Below are 25581 nucleotides of genomic sequence, written 5' to 3'. Positions count from 1 at the left end.
TAATAAATTTGTTAGTCTCTAAGGTGCCACAAGTACTCCTGTTCTTTCTGCCTGTATAGTGGCTTCTTGCACAACATGCTGATAACTCACAAACAGAATGCTACAAGGTCACAGTTCAATATTACCAACATCAAGCTTTTGGGGGCATGAATCAAGCCCCCAAAACCAAGAGATTGGCTTACATCATGAGATTAAAAAAAAATTAACTATGTTCTTTTCATTTGTCTTCTGGTTTCTGAATACTACGGTTCACATTTTCAGGCTTTTCTCTGCAACCACAAGGACTAAAATTTGCTTTATTCTGAAATGGAAGCTGATATTCTCACACAATCACATGGATCTGGGAGCTGGGTCTTTAAAAAAATGTAAGGACTAGCAATAAAAATAATTATAAAAATAAAATTGCAGAGTTGGCAAGACTGAGTCATGAGACAATTCAGCCCAAACCTGGGTCATTTATGAAAAAGTGATGAGCATACAGAAGGCAGATTTTTAAACAAAACTAAGCAGCACCAAAATGTCACCAGTCTGTATGGCCACAAAAGGGAAAATCCTTGACACCCCAACCAATAGCCATAATAGCTTTGTTGAAGAGAGAATGCCAAATTTCAGTACCGCCTCCAGAGATATCCTAACCATCACTGCCATGAGAGAATCACAGCCACAAACACAGATATGGTCAGAACGCAGGGAAGGTACAGAGTACAAGGATCTTCCTTTCCTTTCCCTCCCACCTCCCTCACTCTGTAACGCCAAATGCGGCTGGCCACCGAGATATAGTCTCTTGTACTCTGCTGAGCAAATGGACAAATCTCTTATAGTATTCAAAACAACTGCCTCTAGAAATATGCTATGCACCACAGCACCACGAGATCCCACAGCACCACAAACCAAGTAGAATCAATCCTGTTTTCATGTCATCGTCCTGAGAGAGCTGTACACTATATACTGTGCCCAAAAGAAATCAGCTATGTGCATCCATTTTCCCAAGGGAAATAGCCTCAAAACTGATGCTCCAACCCACACAAAGGAAGGAGTATAAATATACACACCAGTTTGCTTAGAAATGTAAGCCAACTACATACCAATGGTCACACCACAGAGAAATAAACTCTGCCCTCAGACTGTCTCAGAGATATTCCACAAAAAGTGTTTCTCAAACACAAAACCTCTCACCCAAATCCAATGCTCCTGTGAGATCCATCACATCCATCAGCCACAGTGCCACAGCGCGTGACGGCCGTCCTGGCACCAACACACCACGACCCTACTCACAGAGAGATGCCTAGGGCTGTAATTGTAAGAACGGAATAGGAGACGAGGATGGAAGCAGAGGGTACCTTGCTCTTCACTCTGGACCTGCTAGCCCCCGAAGTTTGCCTTTTGTCTTTCTGTTCAGTCAGTTTTCTTCCTAGGGAGGAGCCCATGTCCCTCACTCTGCCCCTCTCCTTTCTCACTCCGGTCTCTCAGTCCCTGTTTCAGGCCAGAGCAGGCTCCAAACTGGGATGTGGAGCTTGCAAACACATGCATTCCACAATCTCATTCTCTCCAAGTAAAGCAGCAGCACTCTGTGCCAAGGGTACAAGTTACACCAGCGCTGGCTTTCAGGACCGTGTTCTCTTCAAATGAGCAGCAGGCGTGCGTGTCACACACACACTTTTGTCTTGCTGTGTGACAGCCTCCCCCTCTCTCTTTGCCACTCTATTTCTCTGTCCCTCACAGGGAACAGTCTCTCCGGTTGGCTGCTGGATATGGGCTTCTATTTTGCTGCCTGATCCTCACGACCTCGGAGCGACACATCAGTGGATGCAACACACATACACAGGAAAAAGCTAACTAAATTAAATGCACAAGTCAGCATCTTCCCCACAGAAATCAGGTGGGACTGGAGGCTCAGCTTCTCATTGCACTGCCCTGTCTGCATACTAAGGGACAGATTCAATACAGTTTGGGGAACAAAAGAAGACCCAACACAAAGGGATTATTTTTAATAGAGCTTTGTCTGCAAAGTGCCTATATACTTCCCCACACATCTTTGGGGGCAGCACATTGCACACAAGCTCAGATGTCCCCCCACCATACACTAGTCCTTAGCCCCCGCCTTTCTGAAAACATGGCCCTCAAGCTGCATAGTCCACTAGTGCCATGCAATAGTGACTTGAACTCCTTGCCACTAGGAGAGTGCGGGACACTCGTGTCCATTGCACAGAGGTTCTTGTGTCAAACATCATGCTACTCACTGCACAAAATCTCTCCCTTGTGTCACTCCACAGACACAGTTAGTCCCATGTTGCAGCAATCCTGCGAAGGCTAACGGAAGGGCCTGTAATTCCCTCTTCCCAGGATAGAGGGTCCCATCTGGAAGGACAAGCCTTTTGGGGAGATTGTTTTCTCTCTTTCTGCTTAGGATCTGCTCAGAGTTCCTCTCATTCAGCTGCTGCTGTTTTATAGACCAATTGACCCTTTTCTGCCCCTCTGCCCAGCAGCATAAGTCAGCAGCATCAAAGATCCCAACATCCCAGCACTGCCCCAAGGAATTGTGCCAGGAGTTGAACTCAGGAAGCCTAAAGCTGAAGGTCAAACAGACTCCAGCACTGCCATGAGCACTGAGGAAGAAACAGGGACAAATGGCATGTGTCTGAAGGAAACTCCACACTGCACTAATAATACACTTTCCATTTCACTCTGCAAGAGTGACTGGCAGCTGAAGAGACAGTGCCTGGAGACGGCTCAAGGCAGCCCCAGTTTGAGTAGGTCAGAGTCTATGCCTGAGGGTAGATACGAGGGGTCCCCATCCAAGCAGGTCAGAGTCAAATGATGGCATGTGGGGAAGAACACCCATCATGAGCTTCTCCATAAAGCCACTACTCTCTCCTCCTTAAGTCCCTCTTCTCCTGTGACTCTTATAAGAAATCAGCCCTTATTGATGGCCAGACTGCAGGGAGTCAGGAGTAGCTCACACTATTTGTTTATTTATATTTTTTAATACTTTCAAATGTGTTGGAACCATCAAGCAAGCTATGTACACAGCTAACCTTTGGAGCTGTGGGACAGGAAGTCTCGTCCTCATTCCTCTTTTATCATCCATTGTTTCTCATACTTGCTGATTGCATCTTGCTTTCAATTAAACCCTAAGCTCTTCAAAACAGGAAATCCTGTCTTTCTAAGTCCTTGTGCAGCATCCAGCACAACTGGGCCCGATCCTGATTGGCCCTCTATGGACTACCACTATACAAATCAACAACAATTAAGGATACCTTGGCCTGGGGGGGAGGATCAGGCTTGGGGGAAAGAAGGGGTGTCTATACCTGTCAGTAATATTTGAATCCCCCAGCTCTGGTGGGTGAGAGTCCCTGCTTGCTGGTGACAAGAGGGGTATCCCAGCCCAGGGAGTGAGGGCCTGATCCTGGGGAAATCCTGAAGAAGCCCTAGTCTTCTCTACTATCGTACCTTGAGTTTCTTATAGTGGAAAGCAAGTCACAGAATCATGCCCCAGCTTCCTGGGAATAGGAAGAGCACCATGTCACTGCATTCAGATAAGACATGGCCAGTGCTGGGTCACTCTCCAGCACCATTTTTGTACCACTACCACATGGCAGACAGACTGGCCATAGCTGAAAGGGCATGACTGTGCTACCATCTCCTGATCCCCAGCTGCTCAGTCTGAATTGTGAAGAACTATGGAGAAAAGGATATGCGAGTTTCAGCTAGGTTCCTAAAAAAAAAAGTTCTTCCCAGTGTAATGTCTGAACTCACTCTCTCTCACACACACACCACCCATCTGCAGTGTACTTGGGAAGTGGAGGACTTGGAAAGTACATTCCCTTCCAGGAAACAGCCACAAAAAATTATTTTGCTCTTTTTACTAAAGTGGTCTTCACTCTGAACTTAGTTCAAGCCAGATGACTAGTCCCCAAAGGCTAGGTCTACACTACCCGCCTGAATCGGCGGGTAGAAATCGACCTCTTGGGGACTGAATTATCGCGTCTCGTCGGGACGCGACAATTGATCCCCGAATCGACGCTCTTACTCCACCAGCGGAGGTGGGAGTAAGCGCCGTCAACGGGAAGCCGCGGAGGTCGATTTTGCCACCGTCCTTACAGCGGGGTAAGTCGGCTGCGATACGTCGAATTCAGCTACGCTATTCGCGTAGCTGAATTTGCGTATCTTAAATCGACCCCCCCCCCCCGTAGTGAAGACCTGCCCAAAGAAATCCGACGCTCCTGTCCAGATACACACATGGGTTAAAGCCTGTGGACAAGGCAGTGCAATACTGTTTCTGTATGTGAGGAAGAGAAGCCCTGCAGTGTCTGTCAGGGGAGAGGAAGGATGCTTGTCAATGTATGGCATTGTGCTGTACTGGTATTCAGTGACTCATCAATATCTGCGAATAAAGCAGCTCTTCAGCTGGCCCATCATGTGTTTCTCCCAGCCTCACCATCCCAGAGAGGCTTAGCCCTGACCTCTCCCTCAGAACTCAATCCAGCTGCACAACTGATTGCTGAGAGTATGGAACCAGTTCAATGTCACCACGGTGGGCTTCCAGCCACAGTTCCATGGGGGGGCCTTCAGCTCAGATCACTAAGTAACACAACCCAGCCCTTGGCAATCAACACACATTTTTAGGGGGGAATTTGAGATCTGGCAAAGGGGGAAGTCTGGAATGTACACAGATCTCTTTTTCTCTGACACTCTCTTTCCCAGCGAGATTCTCTCTGACAGACTATGACTTATCTGGATAGGCTGTCAATACAGATTATGCTATACAGACTTCGAGCTCCCTGAGGCTAAATGCCAGTCTTACCTTTGTGTGGAGCTTGGCAAACTGCTTGTCATCCAGCAGACTCTGGGTGTACACACGCCTCTTGTACCGAAACTGGAGAGGAGAAGGGAAGGGAAGGTGGTTAGACACAAAAGCTGAACAAAAGCCAAAGGCAATACAGGGGAATGTGGTCTTGATGCAATTACTATACAGTGGGGGCAAAACTGGCTTAAAGACTGTACTCAAAGAGTAGTTATGAATGGTTTGCTGTCAAAGTGGGGGAACACATCTAGTGGGGTCCCACATGGGTCAATCCTGGGCCCAGTGCTAGTCAATATTTTCATTAATGATTTGAATAATGGAGTGGAGAATATGCTTATAAAATTTGTGAGGACACCAACCTGGGCGGGGTTGCAAGCACTTTGGAGGACAGGATTAGAATTCAAAATGACCTTGACAAATTGGAGAACTGGTCTGAAATCAACAAGATGAAATTCAATAAAGACAAGTGCAAAGTACTTCACGTAGGAAGGAAAAAATCAAATGCACAAATACAAAATGGGGAAGGACTGCCTAGGCGGCAGTACTGTTGAAAAGGGTCTGGGGGTTAAAATGGATCACAAACTGAATAGGAGCCAACGTTGTAATGCAGTTGCAAAAAAGGCTAATATTCTTGTGCATATTAACAGGAGCCTTGTATGTAAAGCTATGTCTACACAACAAGTTAGGGGTGTAATTCCCCTGCTCTTGTGCACACACTTGCAGTAGTTCAGTGAGAGCTCGCACAAGTATACATAGCAGTGTAGCTGCGGTAGCACAGTCAGCATCAGCGAAGCATGGCTGAGCTGTGCCAAGTACAAACCTGCCTGAAATTGGTGGGTAGGTACTAGGTACAGCTCAGTCATGTCACTGCTGCCACTGCCTGTGCTGCCATGGCTACACTGCTATTTATATTCACGATCGGTCTCATCGAGCTACTCCGAGCATATGTACCTGAGCAGGGGACACCACACTCCTAGCTCATGTAGTAGACATTACCTAAGACACAGGAGGTAATCGTCCTGATCTCTGCAGCACGGTGAGGCCTCAGCTGGAGTACTGTGTCCAGCTGTGGGCGCCGCACTTTAAGAAAGATGTGGACAAATTGGAGAGAGTCCAGAGGAGAGCAACACAAATGACTAAAGGTTTAGCAAACCTGCTCTATGAGGAAAGGTTTAATGAAAACTGTGCATGTTTAGGCTACGTTTACACTTAAACCATTGCAGCTGCACCGCTATAGCACTTCAGTGTAGCCACTCAGGACAGCAATGGGAAGATGGTGATCAACTGTTCTCCATGTCCACTGAAGGTCAAACAAGAAGCAATGGGCTTAATCTATAGCAAATAAGATTTAGGTTAGCTGTTAGGAAAAACTTTCTAACTATAAGGGTGATTAAGTACTGGAATAGGCTTCCCAGGGAGGTTGTGGAATCCCCGTCATTGGAGGTTTTTACGAACAAGTTATTAGACAAACAACTGTCAGGGAAGGTCTAGGTTTACTTGGTCCTGCCTCAGCGCAGGGTGCAGGACTAGATGAGTTCTCAAGGTCCCTTCCAGCCCTGCACTTCTATGATTCTATTATTCTAGATCTCACATCATTTCACAGGTTAAACAGCCTTTGTTTAATACAGATTTTAGGTCTTGAAAGGACCATCAGAGGATCTAGTCTGCCTCCCTCTACATGACAGGCCATAGAATTTTTCCAGTTAACATTGTACTGAGCCCAATAACTTGCATTTGGCTAAAGCATCTTTTCCAGAAAGGCATCCAGTTTGGATCTGAAGACATAAAGAGATGGAACATCCAGCACTTCCCTTGATTGTTTGTACCAGTGGTTAATCACTCACACTGTTGAAAATCTGTGCCTTATTTCCAATTTGAATTTGTCTGGCTTCAGCTTCCAGGCACTGGTTCTGCCTTTCTACACTAGATTAAAGAGTCCTTTAGCACCTGGTATTTTCTCCCCATAAAGGTACTTAGACACTGTAATCAAGTCACCTCTCAATCTTCATTTTAATAAGCTAATCAGACAGAGCTCTTTTGAGTCTCTCACTGTAAGTCATTTTTTCCAGCACTTGAATAATTTTTGTAGCTCTTTTCTGCACCCACTTGTTTTTCAACAACCTTCTTAAAGGGTGAACACCAGAACATAAAAATGGCCATACTGGGTCAGACCGAAGGTCCACCTAGCCCAGTGTCCTGTCTTCCAACAGTGGCCAGTGCCAGACACTTCAGAGGGAATGAACAGAACAGGGCAATTTATCGAGTGATCCACCCCATCGTCCAGTCCCAGCTTCTGGAAGTCAGAGATTTAGGGACACTTGGAGCATGGGGCTGTATCCATGACCATATTGGCTAATAGCCACTGATGGACCTGTCCTCCATGAACTTACCTAATTCTTTCTTGAACCCTGTTATATTTTTGCTCTTCACAACATTCCATGGCAATGAGTTCCACCAGCTGACTGTGCGTTCTGTGAAGAAGTACTTCCTTTTGTTTGTTTTAAATCTTCTATCTATTAATTTCATTGGGTGAACCCTAATTCTCAGGTTATGTGAAGGGGTAAATAACACTTCCCTATTCACTTTCTCCACACCAGTTATGATTTTATAGACCTTTATCATATTCCACCTTAGTTGTCTCATTTTGAAGCTGAACAATCCCAGTCTTTTTAATCTCTCCTCACATGGAAGCTGTTCCGTACTCCTAATAATTTTTGTTTCCCTTCTCCACATCTTTTTCAATTCCAATATATCTTTTTTAAGAGGGCAGGACCAGAACTACATGCAGTATTCAAGGTGTGAATTTATCATGGATTTATATAGTGGTATTATGATATTTTCTGTCTTATTATCTATCCCTTTCCTAATGGTTCCTAACATTCTGCTAGCTTTTTTCGCTGCTGCAGCACATGGAGCAGATGTTTTCAGATAACTATCCACGATGATCCCAGTATCAATCTCACCTGTGCCATATCTATGGATAAAATCCCTCCCTACTCCTACTCACTATTCCTCTGTTCATACATCCCAGAATCACAGTAGCCCTTTTTGCCACAGTTTTGCAATGGGAGCTCTTGTTCATTTGCTTGTCTGCTATGACCCCTAAATCCTTTTCAGTGTCATGACTTTCCAGGTTACAGTCCCCCATTCTGCAGATGTGGCCTGAATTCCTTTTTCCTAGAAGTGCAATTTAGGATTTGGCTGTTCTAAAATACATTTTTTAATGGGCCCAGTTTACCAAACAATCCTAATCACTTTGTTTGACTACCTTGTCCTTATCATTATTTGCTACTCTGCCCTCTTTGGGTCATCTGCAAATTGTATCAGCAGTGATTTTATAATTACCTCCAGATCCCTGATGAAAATACTGAATAGCAGCAGGCCTACTACTGATCCCCGCAGAACATCGCACCTCTATACGATGATGATTCTCCACTGAAAACTACATTTTGAGATACTGCTTAGCCAGATCTGAATCCATGTAATGTGTGCTCTGTTTATACTGTATTGGGCTAATTTTAAATCAGAATGTCATGCGGTACTAAGTCAAACACTTTATGTAAGTCTAAGTATATTACATCTACACAGTTACCTTTATCAACCAGACTTGTAATCTCAAAGAATGAAATCACATTTGTTTGACAAGATTTATTTTCCATAAAACCATGTTGACTGGCATTAACTACACTCCCTTTATCAATTGACTCCCATATCAGATTTCCCATTATTTTGCCCAGGATTAATGTCACGCTAACCGTCCTATAGTTACTTGGGTCATCCCACTTGCCCTTTTTGAATATTGGCACAACATTAGCACTCTTCCAGTCTTCTGGAATTTCCCCAGAATCCAAGATTTATTAAAAATTAACATCAGCGAGCCAGAGAGCTCTTCAGTCAACTTTTTTAGGTCTCTTGAATACAAGTTAGCCAGACCTGCTGATTTTAAAATATTTATCCCTAGTAAATATTGTTCAACATTAACTCCTTTGAGAAGTAAGGCTCAGTTTGATCCCCAATGGACAGAGCCCTTTAGATAGTAAACAAGAAGGCCTGTACTCTATCCCCAGAAAACAGAGACCCCTGCTAAAGTAATGGGTGGAACTGATCTAGGTTCAATCCCTGGCTAGTACAGGTATAGGATATAGGAATTGCCAGACTGGATCAGACTTATGGCTCATCTAATTCAGAATCCCACCTGTGACAGCAGCCAGCATCAGCTGCTTCAGAGGAAGGAAAAAATCAAGGGAAGCTCTCAGGATAATTTATGGTCCACTGCAGTGTGTTTTATGGTTCTACAGGGAGAGCCAGGAGGGGAAATTCTGTCAGCCCTGGAGGGTATACAACTTATGGAGTTTACATTTAGCTATTGGTAACCATCTTTTACAGAAGTTAGCTTACCTGACAGTAACTGTGTTTCTTCAAGATGTTCTGTCCATCCTAGTCATGGTGCACATGCCCTATGCACAGGAGTTTGGAATGTTCTCACCAGCAGCACCCATTGGGGTGGCAAATGCACCCTGCACACCCTTGCTCTTCCCCTCCCGAGGACACAAAAGATGGAGTGACCCCAACCAGCACTCAGTTCCTTCAGCATCCAGAATTCATATGTTAAATTCCGAGCTGCGGGAAAAGAGGGCGGCTCATGGGATCCGCATGTGCAGAGCATCTTAAAGAATCAGAGTTACTGTACAGTAAGTAACCATGTTTTCTTCGCATATCTGTATGCATGGATCCCGCTCATGGCAATTAGCCAGCAGCTGACTGCTACACAGGATGGAAGGTAGGAGTTCATTTGAACACTTGGTGGCACCACCCTACCACATGGGGCATCTGAGCTAGAAGCTGCCACCAGAGAATAATTTTGAGTGAATGTATAAGCGGAAGACCATGGCAGGCTGCTGAAGCAACCTGGCCTCTGGTAGAACGAGTTCTACTATGATGTAGAGGGCTCAGCTTATCAATGGCACAGGCTGTTCTAATACAGTCAGAAACCCATTTAGAGTCTTTGTGCTGAAACAGCCTTCGCTTTGGATCTAATAACAAATTATATAAACAGCCTAGGTGATTTACACATATGTCTTGTCCTGTGAAGATAATACCGAAGTGCCCTTTTAAAACCCAAGGTGTGTAGCTTCGTCCCTCCCACAGATAAATGAGGCCTTGGAAAAAACATTGGCAAATGGATTTAATAACTAATACAGAAATCCGACATCACTCTCAGAATAAATTTAGGGCGAGGTCTCATTGTTACCCTATCTGCATGAAATATTGTATATGGAGGGTTGCCATCAGAGCCTGAATCTCTCATTCTATGTGCTGAAATGATTGCTGTTTTCACTGACAAATGAGGCAATAAGCAAGATGACATTGGTTCAAGATCTGTAAGGGATGAGAGTACCATGTTCAAATCCCATGGTGCAGCAATTTTCCTTATAGATTCCTTATAGGACCATTTATACATCATGAACCATCTGATGCAAAAATACTAAGGCTCCCTGTAATGGTGGATAGAAGGCCGAAATTGCTGCTAAGTGAACCTTGATTGAATTAATGGACAATCCCGATTGCTTCCAAGACAGTAAATAGTCTAGAATCATAAATGTAGAAGCTTGTAACGGAGCATGGCCATGTGAGGATGACCAGATGGAAAAATATTTCCATTTGGCCATGTAGGTTCTCCTAGTGAAGGGTTTTCTACTCTGTAACAAGAGATCTTGAATTTCCAATGATCAGCTACTCTCTACTGATGACGTCCACATAGCATCCAAACCATCCAAGCAGGGCCTGGGTGAAGAATTAGGCCGGAACTCTGGGAGATTATGTCTGCCTGGCTAGGTAGAGTTATGAATCACTGGTTGGAGAGAAGCAATATGTCTGAGTACCAGACTTGGTGAGGCCAGGCTGGAGCTACTGGGATGATCCGAGCATTGTCCTGTCTCATTTTCTACAACACACTGAGAACAAAAACGCAAGGGGGAAAAGCGTAGATTTGGTGATTTGATCAGGGAATCATGAAAGCATTTGCTATGGATGCCAGGCTTTTTTCCCCCTCAGGAACAGAAAATGTGACATTTCTTGTTCCTGTTGGAGGCGAACATGTCCACTTGGGGAATTCCAGTTCTAAGAAGACCCATCCCACATAAAGGAGAGTGCTTAAAACCTGGTGAGGGCATAGCACCCAGTAATACAGTAAACAGTAACTAACTATTGAACTAACTAAATAAGTACAACTCATTAACTATTTACAAAAGCTCACAGGCAATCTCACCGTTGTCATCAGTAATCATGCAGTAGAACCCCAAGAAAAGCTCCGACTCAGATCACAAGTGGTGAAAGGGAAGTGACAGGGATCGGGGCAGTGCCATGGGAAAGGCTACAAGGGCCAGAGGGCACGTCACCACCCCAATGGGTACTGCTAAGCAAAGTTCTCCAGATTTGCCACGCTGGGCGAACGCACACCTGAGTGGAGTGCACATCTGCAACCACTCGAAGAACCATGAAGCTCTTCTCATTGTCACTCCCATGTCTACAGCATCAAAACAGCTTGTGAGAAAGTCCTGGTAACTAACTGACCCTCTGTACAAATGGAGCTGAACACCTCTTTATGGTTCTCTGGTGTAATCCCACTGCAGATACATCCTATCTGGCCAACATGGTCTAATCATGGTCTATCCTGACCTGCAGGCTAGCAAAGGAGTAGATTTTTCTCCCCCAAAGACCCAATTTTGGGGGGTTTTATACTCCAGCCTATATTTCACTGACTGCTTGGATCTTTCCTTGGCTGCAGTTACTACTACGGATGACAGCAAGTAAAAAAAACAAAAATTCAAAACCCTTTGATGGAACTTCATGTCTCCAATTCACATGCTTTGATGTGGCAGAGATTGAAGCTGGAATAGCCCACAGATCTAAAATTCCCTCCTGGATTGGCAATACTGCCATACTCTGGTATGTAGGCTGCACAATAGGAAATAGTTTATATGCCTTTTCTTGTGCCATCTCCAGAGAAAACTAGAAGGTTCCAGCCACTCTCTTAAGCAACTCCTGAAATGCATTAAAGTCATCTATGGTAGCAGGGACAGAAGGAGTCATAGCCTCATCTGATGAGAATGATGAAAAAAGAGGAGGTGCGGATGGGTCTTCCTGATGGCTCTATATCATCTTCTTCATTCATCTGATGCTGCTCTTCCTGAATGATTTCCCCTGCAGGTGAGTGAGAGACTTTGGCAACTCAGGTTTAGGAGATTTGTCTCTGGACCTTGGAGTAGGTAATGGAAATTGTCCCTGAAAATGAAACTAATATGGCCAAATAGCCAGGTCTGGAATCCATACAGACATGACATATCAGGCCAAGAAGGAGGCATCCAAGGAGCATGGGGAGGCTGAGGAACATGACCGCTGTATGAAAAATAGCAAGAATACTTCCTATGCTGTTCTATATCCCTGGACTGGCCCACAGAGAATTGAGCCAGGCTGGGGGAAGGGTTTCTACTGCAAATAGGAGACAGAGAGGAGGACAAGAAAACTTCCAGAGGAGATATACTTGGGGGATCCCGACACCTGAGGTGAACTCATGGACCTTTCTGTAAACTGACAGAACAACAACAACAACAAAACCTGGTACCTGTGGCCCTGGTACACAGACAGTAAATAAAAGGTGACATCTACCAGAGGAGACTTCAGTTCCAGAGTAACTCGCGACACTGCCTAGGTAGTAATGATATTTCAATAGGTCTTGCAGGTACAGGAGGTCTCAACACCACAGAAATCTAGGACAGTGTTGAATGAGCCAGTGACTGGTGAGCGTGTCAGCACTGACTGAGCCCATGCTAAATGAATCTACAGCAAACGAGCTCACAGTGAGCGTGCTGGCATTCAAAGAGTTGTGTCAAAAGAGCTCTCAGTGCTGCAGATTTAGCTGGAGGGGCCAAAGTCATAGGTACCACCAACAAATCAGTGGCTGCCTTCTTAGCTCAGTGTTGTTCCTGTGCCGAGTACAATTACTTTTGCAGGGCCAGCTGCATTGTGCCGACTTAGCCATGTCCATAGACCTATGGCTCTGTGGTTTCCTTTCGCTTGGTACCAGAGAAGGAAAACAGTGGCCAAACAAGAGGCAAAATTAGAGGTAATCTCCTTTCTCCTGCGGCTAGCACAGATCATGGAATGTGGCAACAGTGTCTGTGGTGCCATTTACAAGCTCTTGGAGGAGGAGGGAGCTCTCTTTGACCCATTCAATCCAGGAGTGGTAATAGTGGCTGAACACTAACTGCATGAGTTTTTAGGGAAGTATCTAATCTCGAACTTCTTCCTTCTGAACCACTTCTGCGTCTGATCATGCCCACAGATTATTCCAGGCGGTAAAGTTTTAGCCAAGATTCCCTGGCCTTTTGCGTGTATTTTTTTAATCTGTTAGAAATTGCACACTTAGAGGGAATATGACTCTCTCCTAAGCAATATGTCAGTCAGTAAGGGGAATTACCCCTCCAACATGAAGGACAAGTCTTGAAATGTGGAGATATGGGTTCAGGCACCAGGTATCCTAACTACTAAATTATATCTACAGAAAATACTTTTTTTTTTTTTTTGCCAGCTGGCTCAAAATGAAACACTATGAAACAAACTAATAACTACAGAAACTACAGTAAACTAACTCTTATGAGAGACTGAGGTTGTTCTGAGTCTCTGCCAAGGGGTGCTCAGAGTGGCGGTTGGAGTCGCTTTGCCTTTCTGCCATTGGGAGGGAAGGACGAGGGTGTGCAGGGTGCATGCACAACCCCTCGTGGACATTGCTGGTGAATACATTCCATAATCCTGTGCAAGCGGCGCATGCGCACCATGAGTGGGATCCACAGACAGACATTGGAAGAAGAAATTAGGATTTTGTCTCAGATAAAGAAAGAACAGGGGCAGATTCAGCAACATGAGGGGTTGTAAATCTTTATCTGTCTCAGCTTAGTTTATGGGGAAAGCCAGGAAAGGGATATTTTATATGCTGATCCCAATACCTGTATAACTTTGGCTACAGCCTACAGATTTCTGATCTCACCAGAAACTGAGTAGACCACGTCAGCTATTAACCCAAGGGCTGGAATGCTGCTCCCTGTTCGAATCCCAGACTTTTGTTTATTGACAAGGCTCTGAAGTGTTTGGAGAATAACTCAGAAGCTGCTATTCTGCGCAAGGTCTGAAGAATCCAGGTGCCACACGCTGCATATTATGGCCATATGACAGAAACTGAGAAATTATCTCTGAAAGAAGATAGGGGATGTGATTATGCATGTGTGCTAACATATGTAAATTATTTTGAAACCTTATATTGAAATATATTTAACAGCTAAGTGGTGAAAGTCTGTCTAAGGAAGACTGGTGGATTTACTAAATAATAGCTTTTAGATAAAAGCTATTTAGCATTCCAAATACTGATTTAAATGTTTTTCTGTGTATGAAGTGTTTACTAAGAAGTTGCGTTGCCTTTTCTCGCTGCAGCTGACAGGGAACTGTTATTAAAAGCTATGTTCAGGGTTACGTATGTAACAGTCTGTAAGGGTTAACTGTGTAATGCTTTCTGAAAAGTCCTGAAGTGATAGAACTCTGATCTGTGTTTCAGCAAAGAGTTAAACTGAGGTGCAGGAAAGGAGAGTGTTACGAAGATGTCTCTGCAATGGACGCATATTGAATACAACATCGAATTCAAGGTCTCTGTTCTGATATTCCCAGTTCTCCGGGAGACAGTCCCTAGCTACCTGACAAACTCCCTCTCCCACTGTGACTTTGGCTTTCAACAACAGCTACGCTCCACTTGATGCTGTTGATCAAAAGGGACAGAACTTTTACATGAGCAGGACCAACGCTGTGGAGCCCATTGCCAAAGACAAACAATGACCAGGAGGCTCGGCACATTGAGAACTAAATGTCAGGCTCATTTCTGTGACTCAGCTGCCCTCCGTAACTTCTTCACACAAGCAAACACACTCACCCCCCCAAATTATTATGGTACAGTCATGTTTTCACTTCCACTGGCAACAAAAAAGAGATTTTTCTTACTCTTTTTTAGTACTTCTGAGGCACTCAGACATTACCATGATGGAGACCATATAAGTCAGATAAAAAGGCAGATAGATACCTCCAGGTAGGGGACAGGAGTGTCTGGATTCAGAGGGTATTCCCTCAGCAGTCGCTCCTCGTCCAGGAACTTTCCAGCCCTGCCATTGAAGGCTGGCTGGAAGAGCCCATAGTTCAGAACATCCTTCAGGCTGTGGTTCAAGGTACAGAGAATGCGCTGTTTGGAGACCCAGACAGGAACATCAGGATTTAGCCGCATACATTTCTATGGAGAAAAGAGAGAGTGATTAGGGGATGGCAACCCAGCATTTCTGTAATTCCATAACCACATCCAAGAACAACAGTGGTGAGGCCATGGAACAGCTTAGAACAGGAAATCTATAACCTTTTTCATGGCAGTGAGTAAGTGGAAATAGATAATCTGCAGAAATTAGGGAGGATAAGATCCATTAGGTCCTATCTTCTCTATCTCCTGTGATGCCAGCGCAGAATCATTCTCTACGATCTAATCTACAGGGTTTTATCCTGTCTGCAAATAAATGTTTCAAGTAATGGGATGTCCAGGAGAGTATTCCATGGTCTAATACCATACAATTCACTGTCAGGAAGTTTTCTCCATTATTCAGCTTAAATATCCCCGTGGAAGGGTGCAGAGGCTCTACTGGATATCCAAAAGTAGAAAGATCTCACAAATATAAACAGAGACAAATGATTTTGCAAGGCTGTAGACTGCTCAATTAGGGACAATGAAGGAACCCAGAAAGGTCTTTAACCATTGGGAAGAAAGGCCTTGAAAAAGGAGGCAGAGCTCTACATAACATTTCTAGACACCATTTATGACTGCTTTTTGGAGCAGCTAGTCCTGGAACCCACAAGGGGAGAGGCAGTTCTTTATTTAGTCCTACATGGTGCACAGGATCTGGTCCAAGAGATGAATATAGCTGAACTGAACAGTAATAGAGAGCATAACAGAACTACATTTAACATCCTTGAAGGGGAGAAAATACCAAAGAAACTCACCACAGCAGCTTTTATCTTCATAAAGGGGAACTACACAAATGAAGAGGCTTGTTAAATGGAAATTAAAAGGAACAGTCACAAGAGTGAAATGCCTGCAAACTACATGGAGATGATTTAAAAACACAAGGCTCGAACTAACTGTGAGGGGCCTTCCTGGGGTGCAACCTGGAACTGGGGTACTGCTAAGCCCTCTGTCCCTCCAACCTGTGCTCCCTCTCACCAAGCGATGCCGTGACAAGCTGCAAACCTCTGATAGGTCCTGCATTCACACAGACATCCCAGCCACTCATGAACTAACAATAGAGAGGCTCCAGCAATTCCCCCAGCTCCCCATCTTTGGTTCCCGGGACTGTACCGTCCTTCCCTGGTCAGAAGCCTGACCAGCATACGTTTATAACCCAGTCACCCCTCCCTCAACGTGGAGAGGAAATGCACCAGCTCTTGTTCCTCAGCAGATTTCTCAAGCACTTCAACCAAAACACACTGTTTTAGGTAAACCATAAAACAGGTTTATTAACTACAGAAAGACAGATTTAGGCATAAAGGATAGAGATGGTTACCAAAGAAAATAAAAGTATGTGCACAATCTAAACTCTATAAACTAAACAGGATTTGAATCAAGCAGCGCCTCACTCTGATAGTACAAGAAGGTTACAGATCTTCAGTACACAGGCTGGAATTCTCCTCCAACCCTGGATCACCTTCCCCCTTCCAGACATGTTTCCAGGTGTTGAGTTGTGGAGGGAGTGAGGCCAAGCCATGCAGCCACTGTTCCCTCTTCTATATCCATAGTCCCTGTGCCTAGAAGACACTTGTTTTGGCAGGTCCTGGAGGGCTTCCCTGAATTGCCCAGTTGAGCAATCCCCCGAGTGTGGGTGCTTCCGCAACTGTCCTTTAATTGTAAATCCCCTGATTACAATTCCCCTGCTTGTTAATGGTCATTGAGTACACTCTGTCCTGAGTACCCTCCTTTGAGTGGTTTGCTTTCTTTGTATGCCACTAGCAAACTTACAACATATTTCAGTAACAACCACACAGCAAAAATAACTTGATACACACTAATGATATACACATTTGGACAGAACAACGAGTTTCAGCAGATCATGACTTTTTATATGATACCTTACACAGCATGCTTTGTATGAAACATATCATAATTATATGCCCGTGGTAAATATGGGGTTCCAGGAGTGCCATAACCCAAATAAAAAAAATAGAAAGAGGACTGAAAAAATGAAACCATGGCTAAACAACAGAGTAAAAGAGGAAGTTGGAGGCAAAAAGGCATCCTTTAAAAATTGGAAGTGAAATCCTACAAAGGAAAATAGAAAGGAGCATAAACTCTGGCAAGTCAAGCATAAAAGCATAATTAGGCAGGACAAAAAAGAATGAAGAGCAACCAACAAAAGACAAAAAAACTAACAGGAAATTTATTTTAAGTACATCAGAAGCAGGAAGCCTGCAAACAATCAGTGTGGCCACTGGATGATCGGGGTGCTAAAGGTGCACTCAAGGAAAACAAGGCCATTGTGCAAAAACTAAATGAATTCTTTGCATCAGTCTTCACTGCAGAGGATCTGAGGAAGATCCCACACCTGAGCCATTCTTTTTAGGTGACAAATCTGAGGAACTGTCCCAGATTCAGGTGTCAATGGGGGAGGTTTGCACAACAACTAATTGTGATATGTGACCTACTGCTTAAACAGGTCTCTTGTACTAGATGACTGGACGATAGCTAATGTAATGTAGGTTTCAGAGTAGCAGCCGTGTTAGTAATGTAATGTAGATTTTTTTAAAAGGCTCCAGAGGCGATTCAGGCAATTACAGACCAGTAAGCCTAACTTCAGTACCAGGCAAATCGGTTGAAACTATAATAAAGAACAGAATTATCAGACACATAGATTAACACAATTTGATGGGAAAGAGTCAACACAGCTTTTGTAAAGGTAAATCATCCCTCACCAATCTATTAGAATTCTTTGAGGGGTTCAACAAACAGATGGACACGGGCGATCCAGTCTATATAGTGTACTAGGACTTTCAGAAAGTCTTTGACAAGATCCCTCACTAAAGGCTCTTAAGCAAAGTAGGCAGTCATGAGATGAGAGGGAAAATCCTCTCATGGATCAGTATGTGGTTAAAAGACAGAAAACAAAGAGTAGGAATAAATGGTAGTTTACACAATGGAGAGAGGCAAATAATGAGGTCCCCCGATGATCTATACTGGAATCAGTGCTGTTTAACATATTCATAAAGGGTTTGGAAAAAAGGGTAAACTGGTGGCAAAGTTTGCAGATGATACAAAATTACTCAAAATAGTTAAGTCCAAAGCAGACTACAAAGAGTTACAAGGGGATTTCTCAAAACTGGGCGACCGGGCAAGAAAATGGCAGATGAAATTCAATGTTGGTAACTGCAAAATAATGCACACAGGAAAACATAATCGCAACCATACAGACAAAATGATGGGGTCTAAATTAGCACTCAAGAAAGAGATTTTAGAGTCATCATAGATAGTTCTCTGAAAACATCTACTCAATATACAGCAGCAGTCAAAAAAGCTAACAATGTTAGGAACCACTAGGAAATGGATAGATAATAAGACAGTAAATATCATAATGCCACTATATAAATCCGTGGTACGCCCACATCTTGACTAATGCATGCAGTTCTGGTCACCCATCTCAAAAAAAAGATAGAATTGGTGAAGGTACAGAGAAGGGCAATGAAAATTATTAGGGGTATGGAACAGCTTCCATATGAGGAGAGATTAAACAGACTGTGACCAGTCAGCTTAGAAAAGAGATGACTAAGGGGAGGATATGATAGAGGTCTATAAAACCGTGAATGGTGTTGAAAAGGTGAATAAGGGAGTGTTATTTACTCCTTCACCTAACACAAGAACCAGGGGTCACCAAATAAAATTAACGGGCATTAAGTTTAAAGCAAACATAAGAAAGTACTTTTTCACACAACACACAGCTAACCTTTGGAACTCATTGCCAGGAGATGTTGTGAAGTCCAAAAGTATAACAGGGTTCAAAAAAGAATTAGATAAAAACACTGCATAACCTACTAAAACCAACTAAATCCACACTACACTACTGGTACTAACTTCTACTAACTACTTACACTACAAAAAATCACCAAGTAGCTGTGACACAGGAAACGAACTGTGAAGACAGAACCACATGGGGAGACCAGACTTAGGCCACTGGCAGTAAGAAGGAACTGAGTAGGGGTGGGGCATTGTTGCCCTTATATAGCCTCTGAAGAGGCCACAAGGAGGCGCAGGATGTGTGCGCTGCCCTAGAGGATACTGCTGCAGGAAGAAAGTCTCCAGCTCTCAGTGCGTCTGACACAAACACCTGAGTGGAATACACATCTACAACCACTTAACGAAGAAATTCCATTTTAAATTTGTTTTGAAGCTGCCACACAATTTCCAGTCTGTTGCTCTGGACTGCTGTAGAATCAAAGAGCCTGCCACAGAATGCAAGTCAAACTAGCTACAGAGTATGCAGGGCTAGGTCATGATCAGGGATCCTAGTTTTCTGAGATTAACAAAAACTAAATTCTCTAATAAAAAAAACATAAAAATCCTTGTTTTTCCATGATTATAACAAAACGCTCAACTTTAGTTTCCCTAACCACAATACATATAAGTATCAGTTGAACACAATGTTTTATTGATATACAGCAGAACCCCATTTATCCGAGCCTCCTTTATCTGGCTCTCCATATTAACCAAAACCACCAGACGCCTGGGGCTCACAGCCCAACCTCTGCTGGTCGTTCGGTTAACATGGAGAGGCGGATAATGGAGGCTTGGATAAACAGGATTCCGCTGTATATGTTTTTATTTTTTCACAAAATGTAAAACCTAAAGATTCTCTGTAAAAATGCAAATTCCACATTTTTCCATGGCAAACGGATTTCTAGGATCCCTGGCCATGATGCAATGACTTTGGTGGCAACTTCAAGCTAGTAACCTTGGACCCTAAACACAACAGTTAAAGGAAAGGGATGGACTGAATGTGCCCTGGCACTAAGAACGTTGGGAAATGTAGTGGGCTAAAAATGGGCAATTGTATTGGATAAAAACTGCAACTCTCTGATGTACCCATGGAGTTGTGCTTCTCAGGTATAAAAATGGTCACTGACCATGAAAAGCTTAATCAGTTTTAAATCTATGGTTAACTTTGATATATTGCAGGGGGGAGATAAGGACAGCAATAAAGCAGAATGAGTCAATCCTGCCAAAGGCTATAAGAGTAATAAGAAGAGGTTCTTACCAATAACAAAGAGAGGGGAAATGGGGGCAAAGAAACAGGAAAAAGAAAATTGGAACATAAATAAATGGTAGGTGAAATGAATGCTGAATATTTTTAAAACATTCTGTTACTGAACTGCTTTTTAAGATTTATACAGATTTTAACATGAAAAATGATTGGACAATTAGCAAGTAACGAAGACCTTGTAAATACAGTCATAAAGGCTCTGATTATAACAACAATAATACCTAGCTCTTGTATAGTGCTTTTCATCAGTGGATCTCAAAGCACTTCACAATTTTTAATGTGTTTTATCTTCACAACACTCCCGGACGATTGGAAAAAGGCTAATATAGTGCCCATATTTTAAAAAGGGAAGAAAGAGAACCCAGGGAACTACAGATCGGTCAGCCTCACTTCAGTCCCTGGCAAAATCATGCAGCAGGTCCTCAAGGAATCCGTTTTGAAGCACTTGGAGGAGAGGAAGGTGATCAGGAACAGTCAACATGGATTCACCAAGGGCAAGTCATGCCTGACCAACCTGATTGCCTTCTATGATGACATAACTGGCTCTGTGGATATGGGGAAAGCGGTGGATGTGATATATCTTGACTTTAGCAAAGCTTTTGATACAGTCTCCCACAGTATTCTTGCCAGCAAGTTAAAAAAGTATGGATTGGATGAATGGACTATAAGGTGGATAGAAAGCTGGCTAGATTGTCGGGCTCAACAGGTAGTGATCAATGGCTCAATGTCTAGTTGGCAGCCGGTATCAAGCGGAGTGCCCCAAGGGTCGGTCCTGGGGCCAGTTTTGTTCAACATCTTTATTAAGAATCTGAATGATGGGATGAATTGCACGCTCAGCAAGTTCACAGATGACACTAAGCTGCGGGGAGAGGTAGATATGCTAGAGGGTAGGGATAGGGTCCAGAGTGACCTAGACAAAATGGAGGATTGGGCCAAAAGAAATCTGATGAGGTTCAACAAGGAGAGTCCTGCACTTAGGAAGGAAAAATCCCATGCACTGCTACAGGCTGGGGACTGAGTGGCTAGGCAGCAGTTCTGCAGAAAAGGACCTGGGGATTACAGTGGGCAAGAAGCTGGATATGAGTCAACAGTGTGCCCTTGTTGCCAAGAAGGCCAACGGCATATTGGGCTGTATTAGTAGGAGCTTTGCCAGCAGATCCAGGGAAGTGATTATTCCCCTCTATTCGACACTGGTGAGGCCACACCTGGAGTACTGTGTCCAGTTTTGGTCCCCCCACTACAGAAGGGATGTGAACAAATTGGAGCGAGTCTAGGGAGGGCAACAAAAACGATTAGGGGTCTGGGGCACATGACTTACGAGGAGAGGCTGAGGGAACTGGGGTTATTTAGTCTGCAGAAGAGAAGGGTGAGGGGGGATTTGATAGCAGCCATCAACTACCTGAAGGGGGGCTCCAAAGAAGATGGAGCGAGGCTGTTCTCAGTGGTGGCAGATGACAGAACAAGAAGCAATGGTCTCAAGTTGCAGTGGGGGAGGTCTAGGTTGGATATTAGGAAAAACTATTTCACTAGGAGGGTGGTGAAGCACTGGAATGGGTTACCTAGGGAGGTGCTGGAATCTCCATCCTTAGAGGTTTTTGAGGCCCGGCTTGACAAAGCCCTGGCTGGGATCATTTAGTTGGTATTGGCCCTGCTTTGAGCAGGGGATTGGACTAGATGACCTCCTGAGGTCCCTTCCAACCCTGATATTCTATGATTCTATGAGTATCATCCCAATTCTGTAGAGTGGGAATGGAGGCACGGAGGCACAGACCCACAAAGGTACTTAGGCAGCTAACCACCACTGATTTCAATGGAAGTCAGGAGCATCAATAGCTTTGTGGATGTGTGTCTGACAGCCTAAGTCCCTGATCCACCAAAGGGACTTCGGCATTGCATTTTTAGGCACCTAGGAGAGCACAAACCTAAATTAGGCACCTAGGCTCTCATACAATGAATGAGGAGAGACAGTGCCTTGCAACGCATTGCACAAAGCCAGTACGCTAGGCGGGGAACTGCCTAATGTAGCCAGTGGGAGATGCTGGTGGGGGAGGAGGCGTGTGCTAAGCTCCACCCCCTCACAGAGAGCCCTAACCACTAGAGTCAGTCTTACTCTTTCCCTGGCCCAACTACTCTTGAATTATTCCGTTAAATAATTAAAGTGGAAGAACTTTGGTCTGAGAGATTGAGGAGACCCATAGCAGGCTATTCTCTAGCCCAATGCTTAGGGCACTTACCTGAGAGGCAGCAGGGCCCTGTTCTATCCCTTCTCCTCATCGGGCTGAGGGAGGATTTGAACTAGTAGTCTCCCACATCCCAAGTGAGTGCTCTAACCCCTGAGCTAAGGGTTATGAGGGAGGTCCCGCCGGCCTCCCAGCTGTTCTTGTGTGGCATTAGGAGCAGGCCCCACATGCAATTTAAGCAAAGAAGTTCCTGTCTTCTCCCCATTAATGGAGCTTTCTGGGGCTCAGGCAGGAGGTAGGCACCGAGGCACCCAGAGTGAGGCAGAAGTGCATGTGCTCCGAGGTTGAAACATAGGAAACTTTTACTGCAAAAACTTGGGGTCCAGGTGAGTTTTGGCGCCTACAGGGTTAGGCACAAGCAGGAGTTTTGTGGGTCGCAGTGGGGTGACTGAAAATGGGACTGAGACTAAGTACTTTATGGATCCCACCCTTTTTTGCCCAAGATCACATAGGAACTCTGCAGTGCAGCAGGGAATTGAAGCCAGGTTTCCCAAGTCCTAGGCTAGTTCCATAACCATGACATCACCTTGTCGCAGAGAAACACATAAACATGTGCTTAAATCCCACTGACTTCAGTGTGTTCAGAGTTTTGCTCAACTGAGGCCAAACAGCACACTCAAGAATACTTGAAAATGTGGACAGATCATATGGCCCAGCAGACATTCATTCTGAAGTTTCACTAGAATTAGCCAGCATACTTACTGAACACTGACAATTATTTTTGAAAAGTCAGAGAACTGGGAGATACCAAAGGTTTAGTAATAGCAAATATGGTACCAATATTTTTTTAAAGAAGAGCAATCCTGGTAATTACAATCCAGTAAGTTAAAAACAAAACACAGCTGACAACATTATTAACAGAGAAATTCTGTAGACATCTGCAGCCATAGTTCTCAAACTTCCTTATTGCAGGCTGAGACCCTCTTGGGGACACCTCATCTCTCAACCTCAATTCCACTTTCCCTGTAGCAACTCTAATGCTTGGTTATATGAAAAATTAATGTTAGGACATTACTGTGGGGAAAGATGAAAACACATTTGCTTTATTGCAGTGAGTGTTGCTGCTTACTAACAACCTCCCATTTTGTATTTGGACTACTTCCTCTTTCTTTCATTTTATCAACACTGAAACCACCCCACTATAAGCTCATGTTCTCTCTCTCTAGCTCACTTTGTAGTTTGATTCTCCTCACCTGTGTGTTTGTTCCTGCTCCAACTGCACTATCGTCCACAAATCTGATCACTATTGAATTTACACTGACAAACACCTCCTGTGATGCAGAGATGTCAATTGCCCATTTCATTTTAAGTGGTTTCTTGCAATACATGTTAACCCCGTATCCATAACAATCTTTCCACCTTGTATTTAGCTGTGATACCCTGGTTACCTTTTCCAGACCTGAAGAAGAGCTCTGTGTAAGCTCAAAAGCTTGTCTCCAGCACCAACAGAAGTTGGTCCAATAGAAGATATTACCTCACTCACCTTGTCTATCTGAAAAAAACCTAATGACAGCCATCCGACACAAAAACAAAAAGTGGAACCAATTACAACTACAACAACAACTCCACAATCACAGAACACCACCTCCAGGGGAAACCATGACACCAGGACCCAACACATACTCACTACACAACATCAATATCAACCCATCAAGACTACCCCTAATCAGAGCTGAATTACCTGTCCTCTCCAAGGGACTCAACTTCTGCCCCATCACAGAACCGATACCACATGAATATGTGGAGAACTAGAAGAATTATTTACTGACTCAAAGAATTCTTCCACAACAAAGACAACACCGCCCACAACTACCACATTCCCACTGACAGTCATAAAGAATCATCTGACTGGACACTCCCCCACCCCCAGTGGAAGAAACCACATAGTTGATTATTACATCGATTTCTTCAGGACAAAAAAAAAAACCACCCGACTATGAAATCCTTAACAAACCTCACATCCACCACAACCTCTCCACTGACGAGAAGATAGATACACAGTCCTTGAAATCCAACCACCAGACGAAGGGGGTGCCCTTGTCCATGATGACTATGTCAACAAGGCCAACCAGCAACTCTCCAACATCACCTCCTACAAAAAAATCAAAGACTACCTGCACCACAATTCACAAAGTAATTTAAAGATATGATCAAATCCTTCCCCAAGATCAACTCCAAGATAAACTCTGCAACCTCATCCCCCATGAACCCACCCAGGTACCTTTTAATGCTTCCCACCAGGCAGGCCCACCCTGTCCGGCCACCGATCACTTCTTTAAGGAATAAAGCACTCACAGCAATCCTCCTCAAACCATTCATTGTGCAAGGGGACAGTTTCCTCCAGGTTACAACTGACTTCCTCCAGAAGCTCGACACCATCAACAATCTCCTTCAGAACCCCCTCTCTGCTGCCATGGGTGTCACTTCATTACACACCAGCATCCCTTCCCACGCTGGCATTGCTCTCTGCCTCATATATCTACAAGACAATGAATAACACTCCGACAGCCACCCCAAACACATTACCAGACTCATCCACTTCATCCTCACCCACAACAACAACAACAACAAACATTTTGTCCAAACCACGGGAACAGCCATGGGTACTAGAATGACTCTCCAATATGCTAACTGCTTCACAGGCCACCTCAAGGAAGAAAGTCTAGACAAATGCACCACAAACCAATGATATATTTGAACTACATTGGTAATATTTTCATTCTCTGGACAGATGACCTAAACTCCATCATAGATTTTCACCACAGCTTCAAACAACACAACCCATCCATCAAACTCTCTATAGAACAGAGCTTCTCAAACTGTTCCAGTGGTCCGCAAGCTCCATTCAGGTGGTCCGTGGATAGTTCCTTCTAAGGTTCGCGCCTGGGCGGCCGCACACAAGAGAATGAAGGGCCACCCACCTAATTAGTGGAGCCGCGCAGGTGCCTGGACCCTGGAGAAGATGCACATTGTAAGGTGAGGTGATGGCCTTGGGGGAATAGGGGGTAGGTGGGAGGGTGAGGTGGGGGGGCATTAGGGTCAGAAGAAGAGTAGGGGGAATTTGGGACGTGCAGGGCTGCGGCAGCCAGAGAAAGAGGTGACTTTCTCCAGCTCCACGGCTGCAGCTGCTGGGGAGAGACGACTCTCCTTCCCT

The 25581-nt window shown here is 44.3% G+C and overlaps 1 protein-coding gene across 1 annotated transcript in view; it reads right to left on the bottom strand.

Annotated features, from left to right (window-relative positions):
• Window positions 1–25002, bottom strand: part of LOC113407598 (SH3 and multiple ankyrin repeat domains protein 3-like) — a 153289-nt gene extending 128287 nt beyond the window's left edge. Inside the window, exons 1-4 of the mRNA XM_026656391.1 lie at window positions 24954–25002; window positions 24425–24519; window positions 14928–15131; window positions 4805–4876 (exon numbers count right to left, since the gene is read on the bottom strand). Of these exons, the coding sequence (XP_026512176.1) occupies window positions 4805–4876; window positions 14928–15131; window positions 24425–24519; window positions 24954–25002 (420 nt within the window). The remainder of the gene's footprint in view (window positions 1–4804; window positions 4877–14927; window positions 15132–24424; window positions 24520–24953) is intronic.
• Window positions 25003–25581: the final 579 nt, after the last annotated feature.

The sequence above is a fragment of the Terrapene carolina genome, unplaced genomic scaffold, assembly GCF_002925995.2.
Source record: "Terrapene carolina triunguis isolate 2854851 unplaced genomic scaffold, T_m_triunguis-2.0 Scaffold230, whole genome shotgun sequence".
Taxonomy (NCBI): domain Eukaryota; kingdom Metazoa; phylum Chordata; order Testudines; family Emydidae; genus Terrapene; species Terrapene triunguis.
The sequence above is the reverse complement of the archived record's forward strand: the minus strand, read 5'-3'. Positions and strand labels throughout refer to the sequence as shown.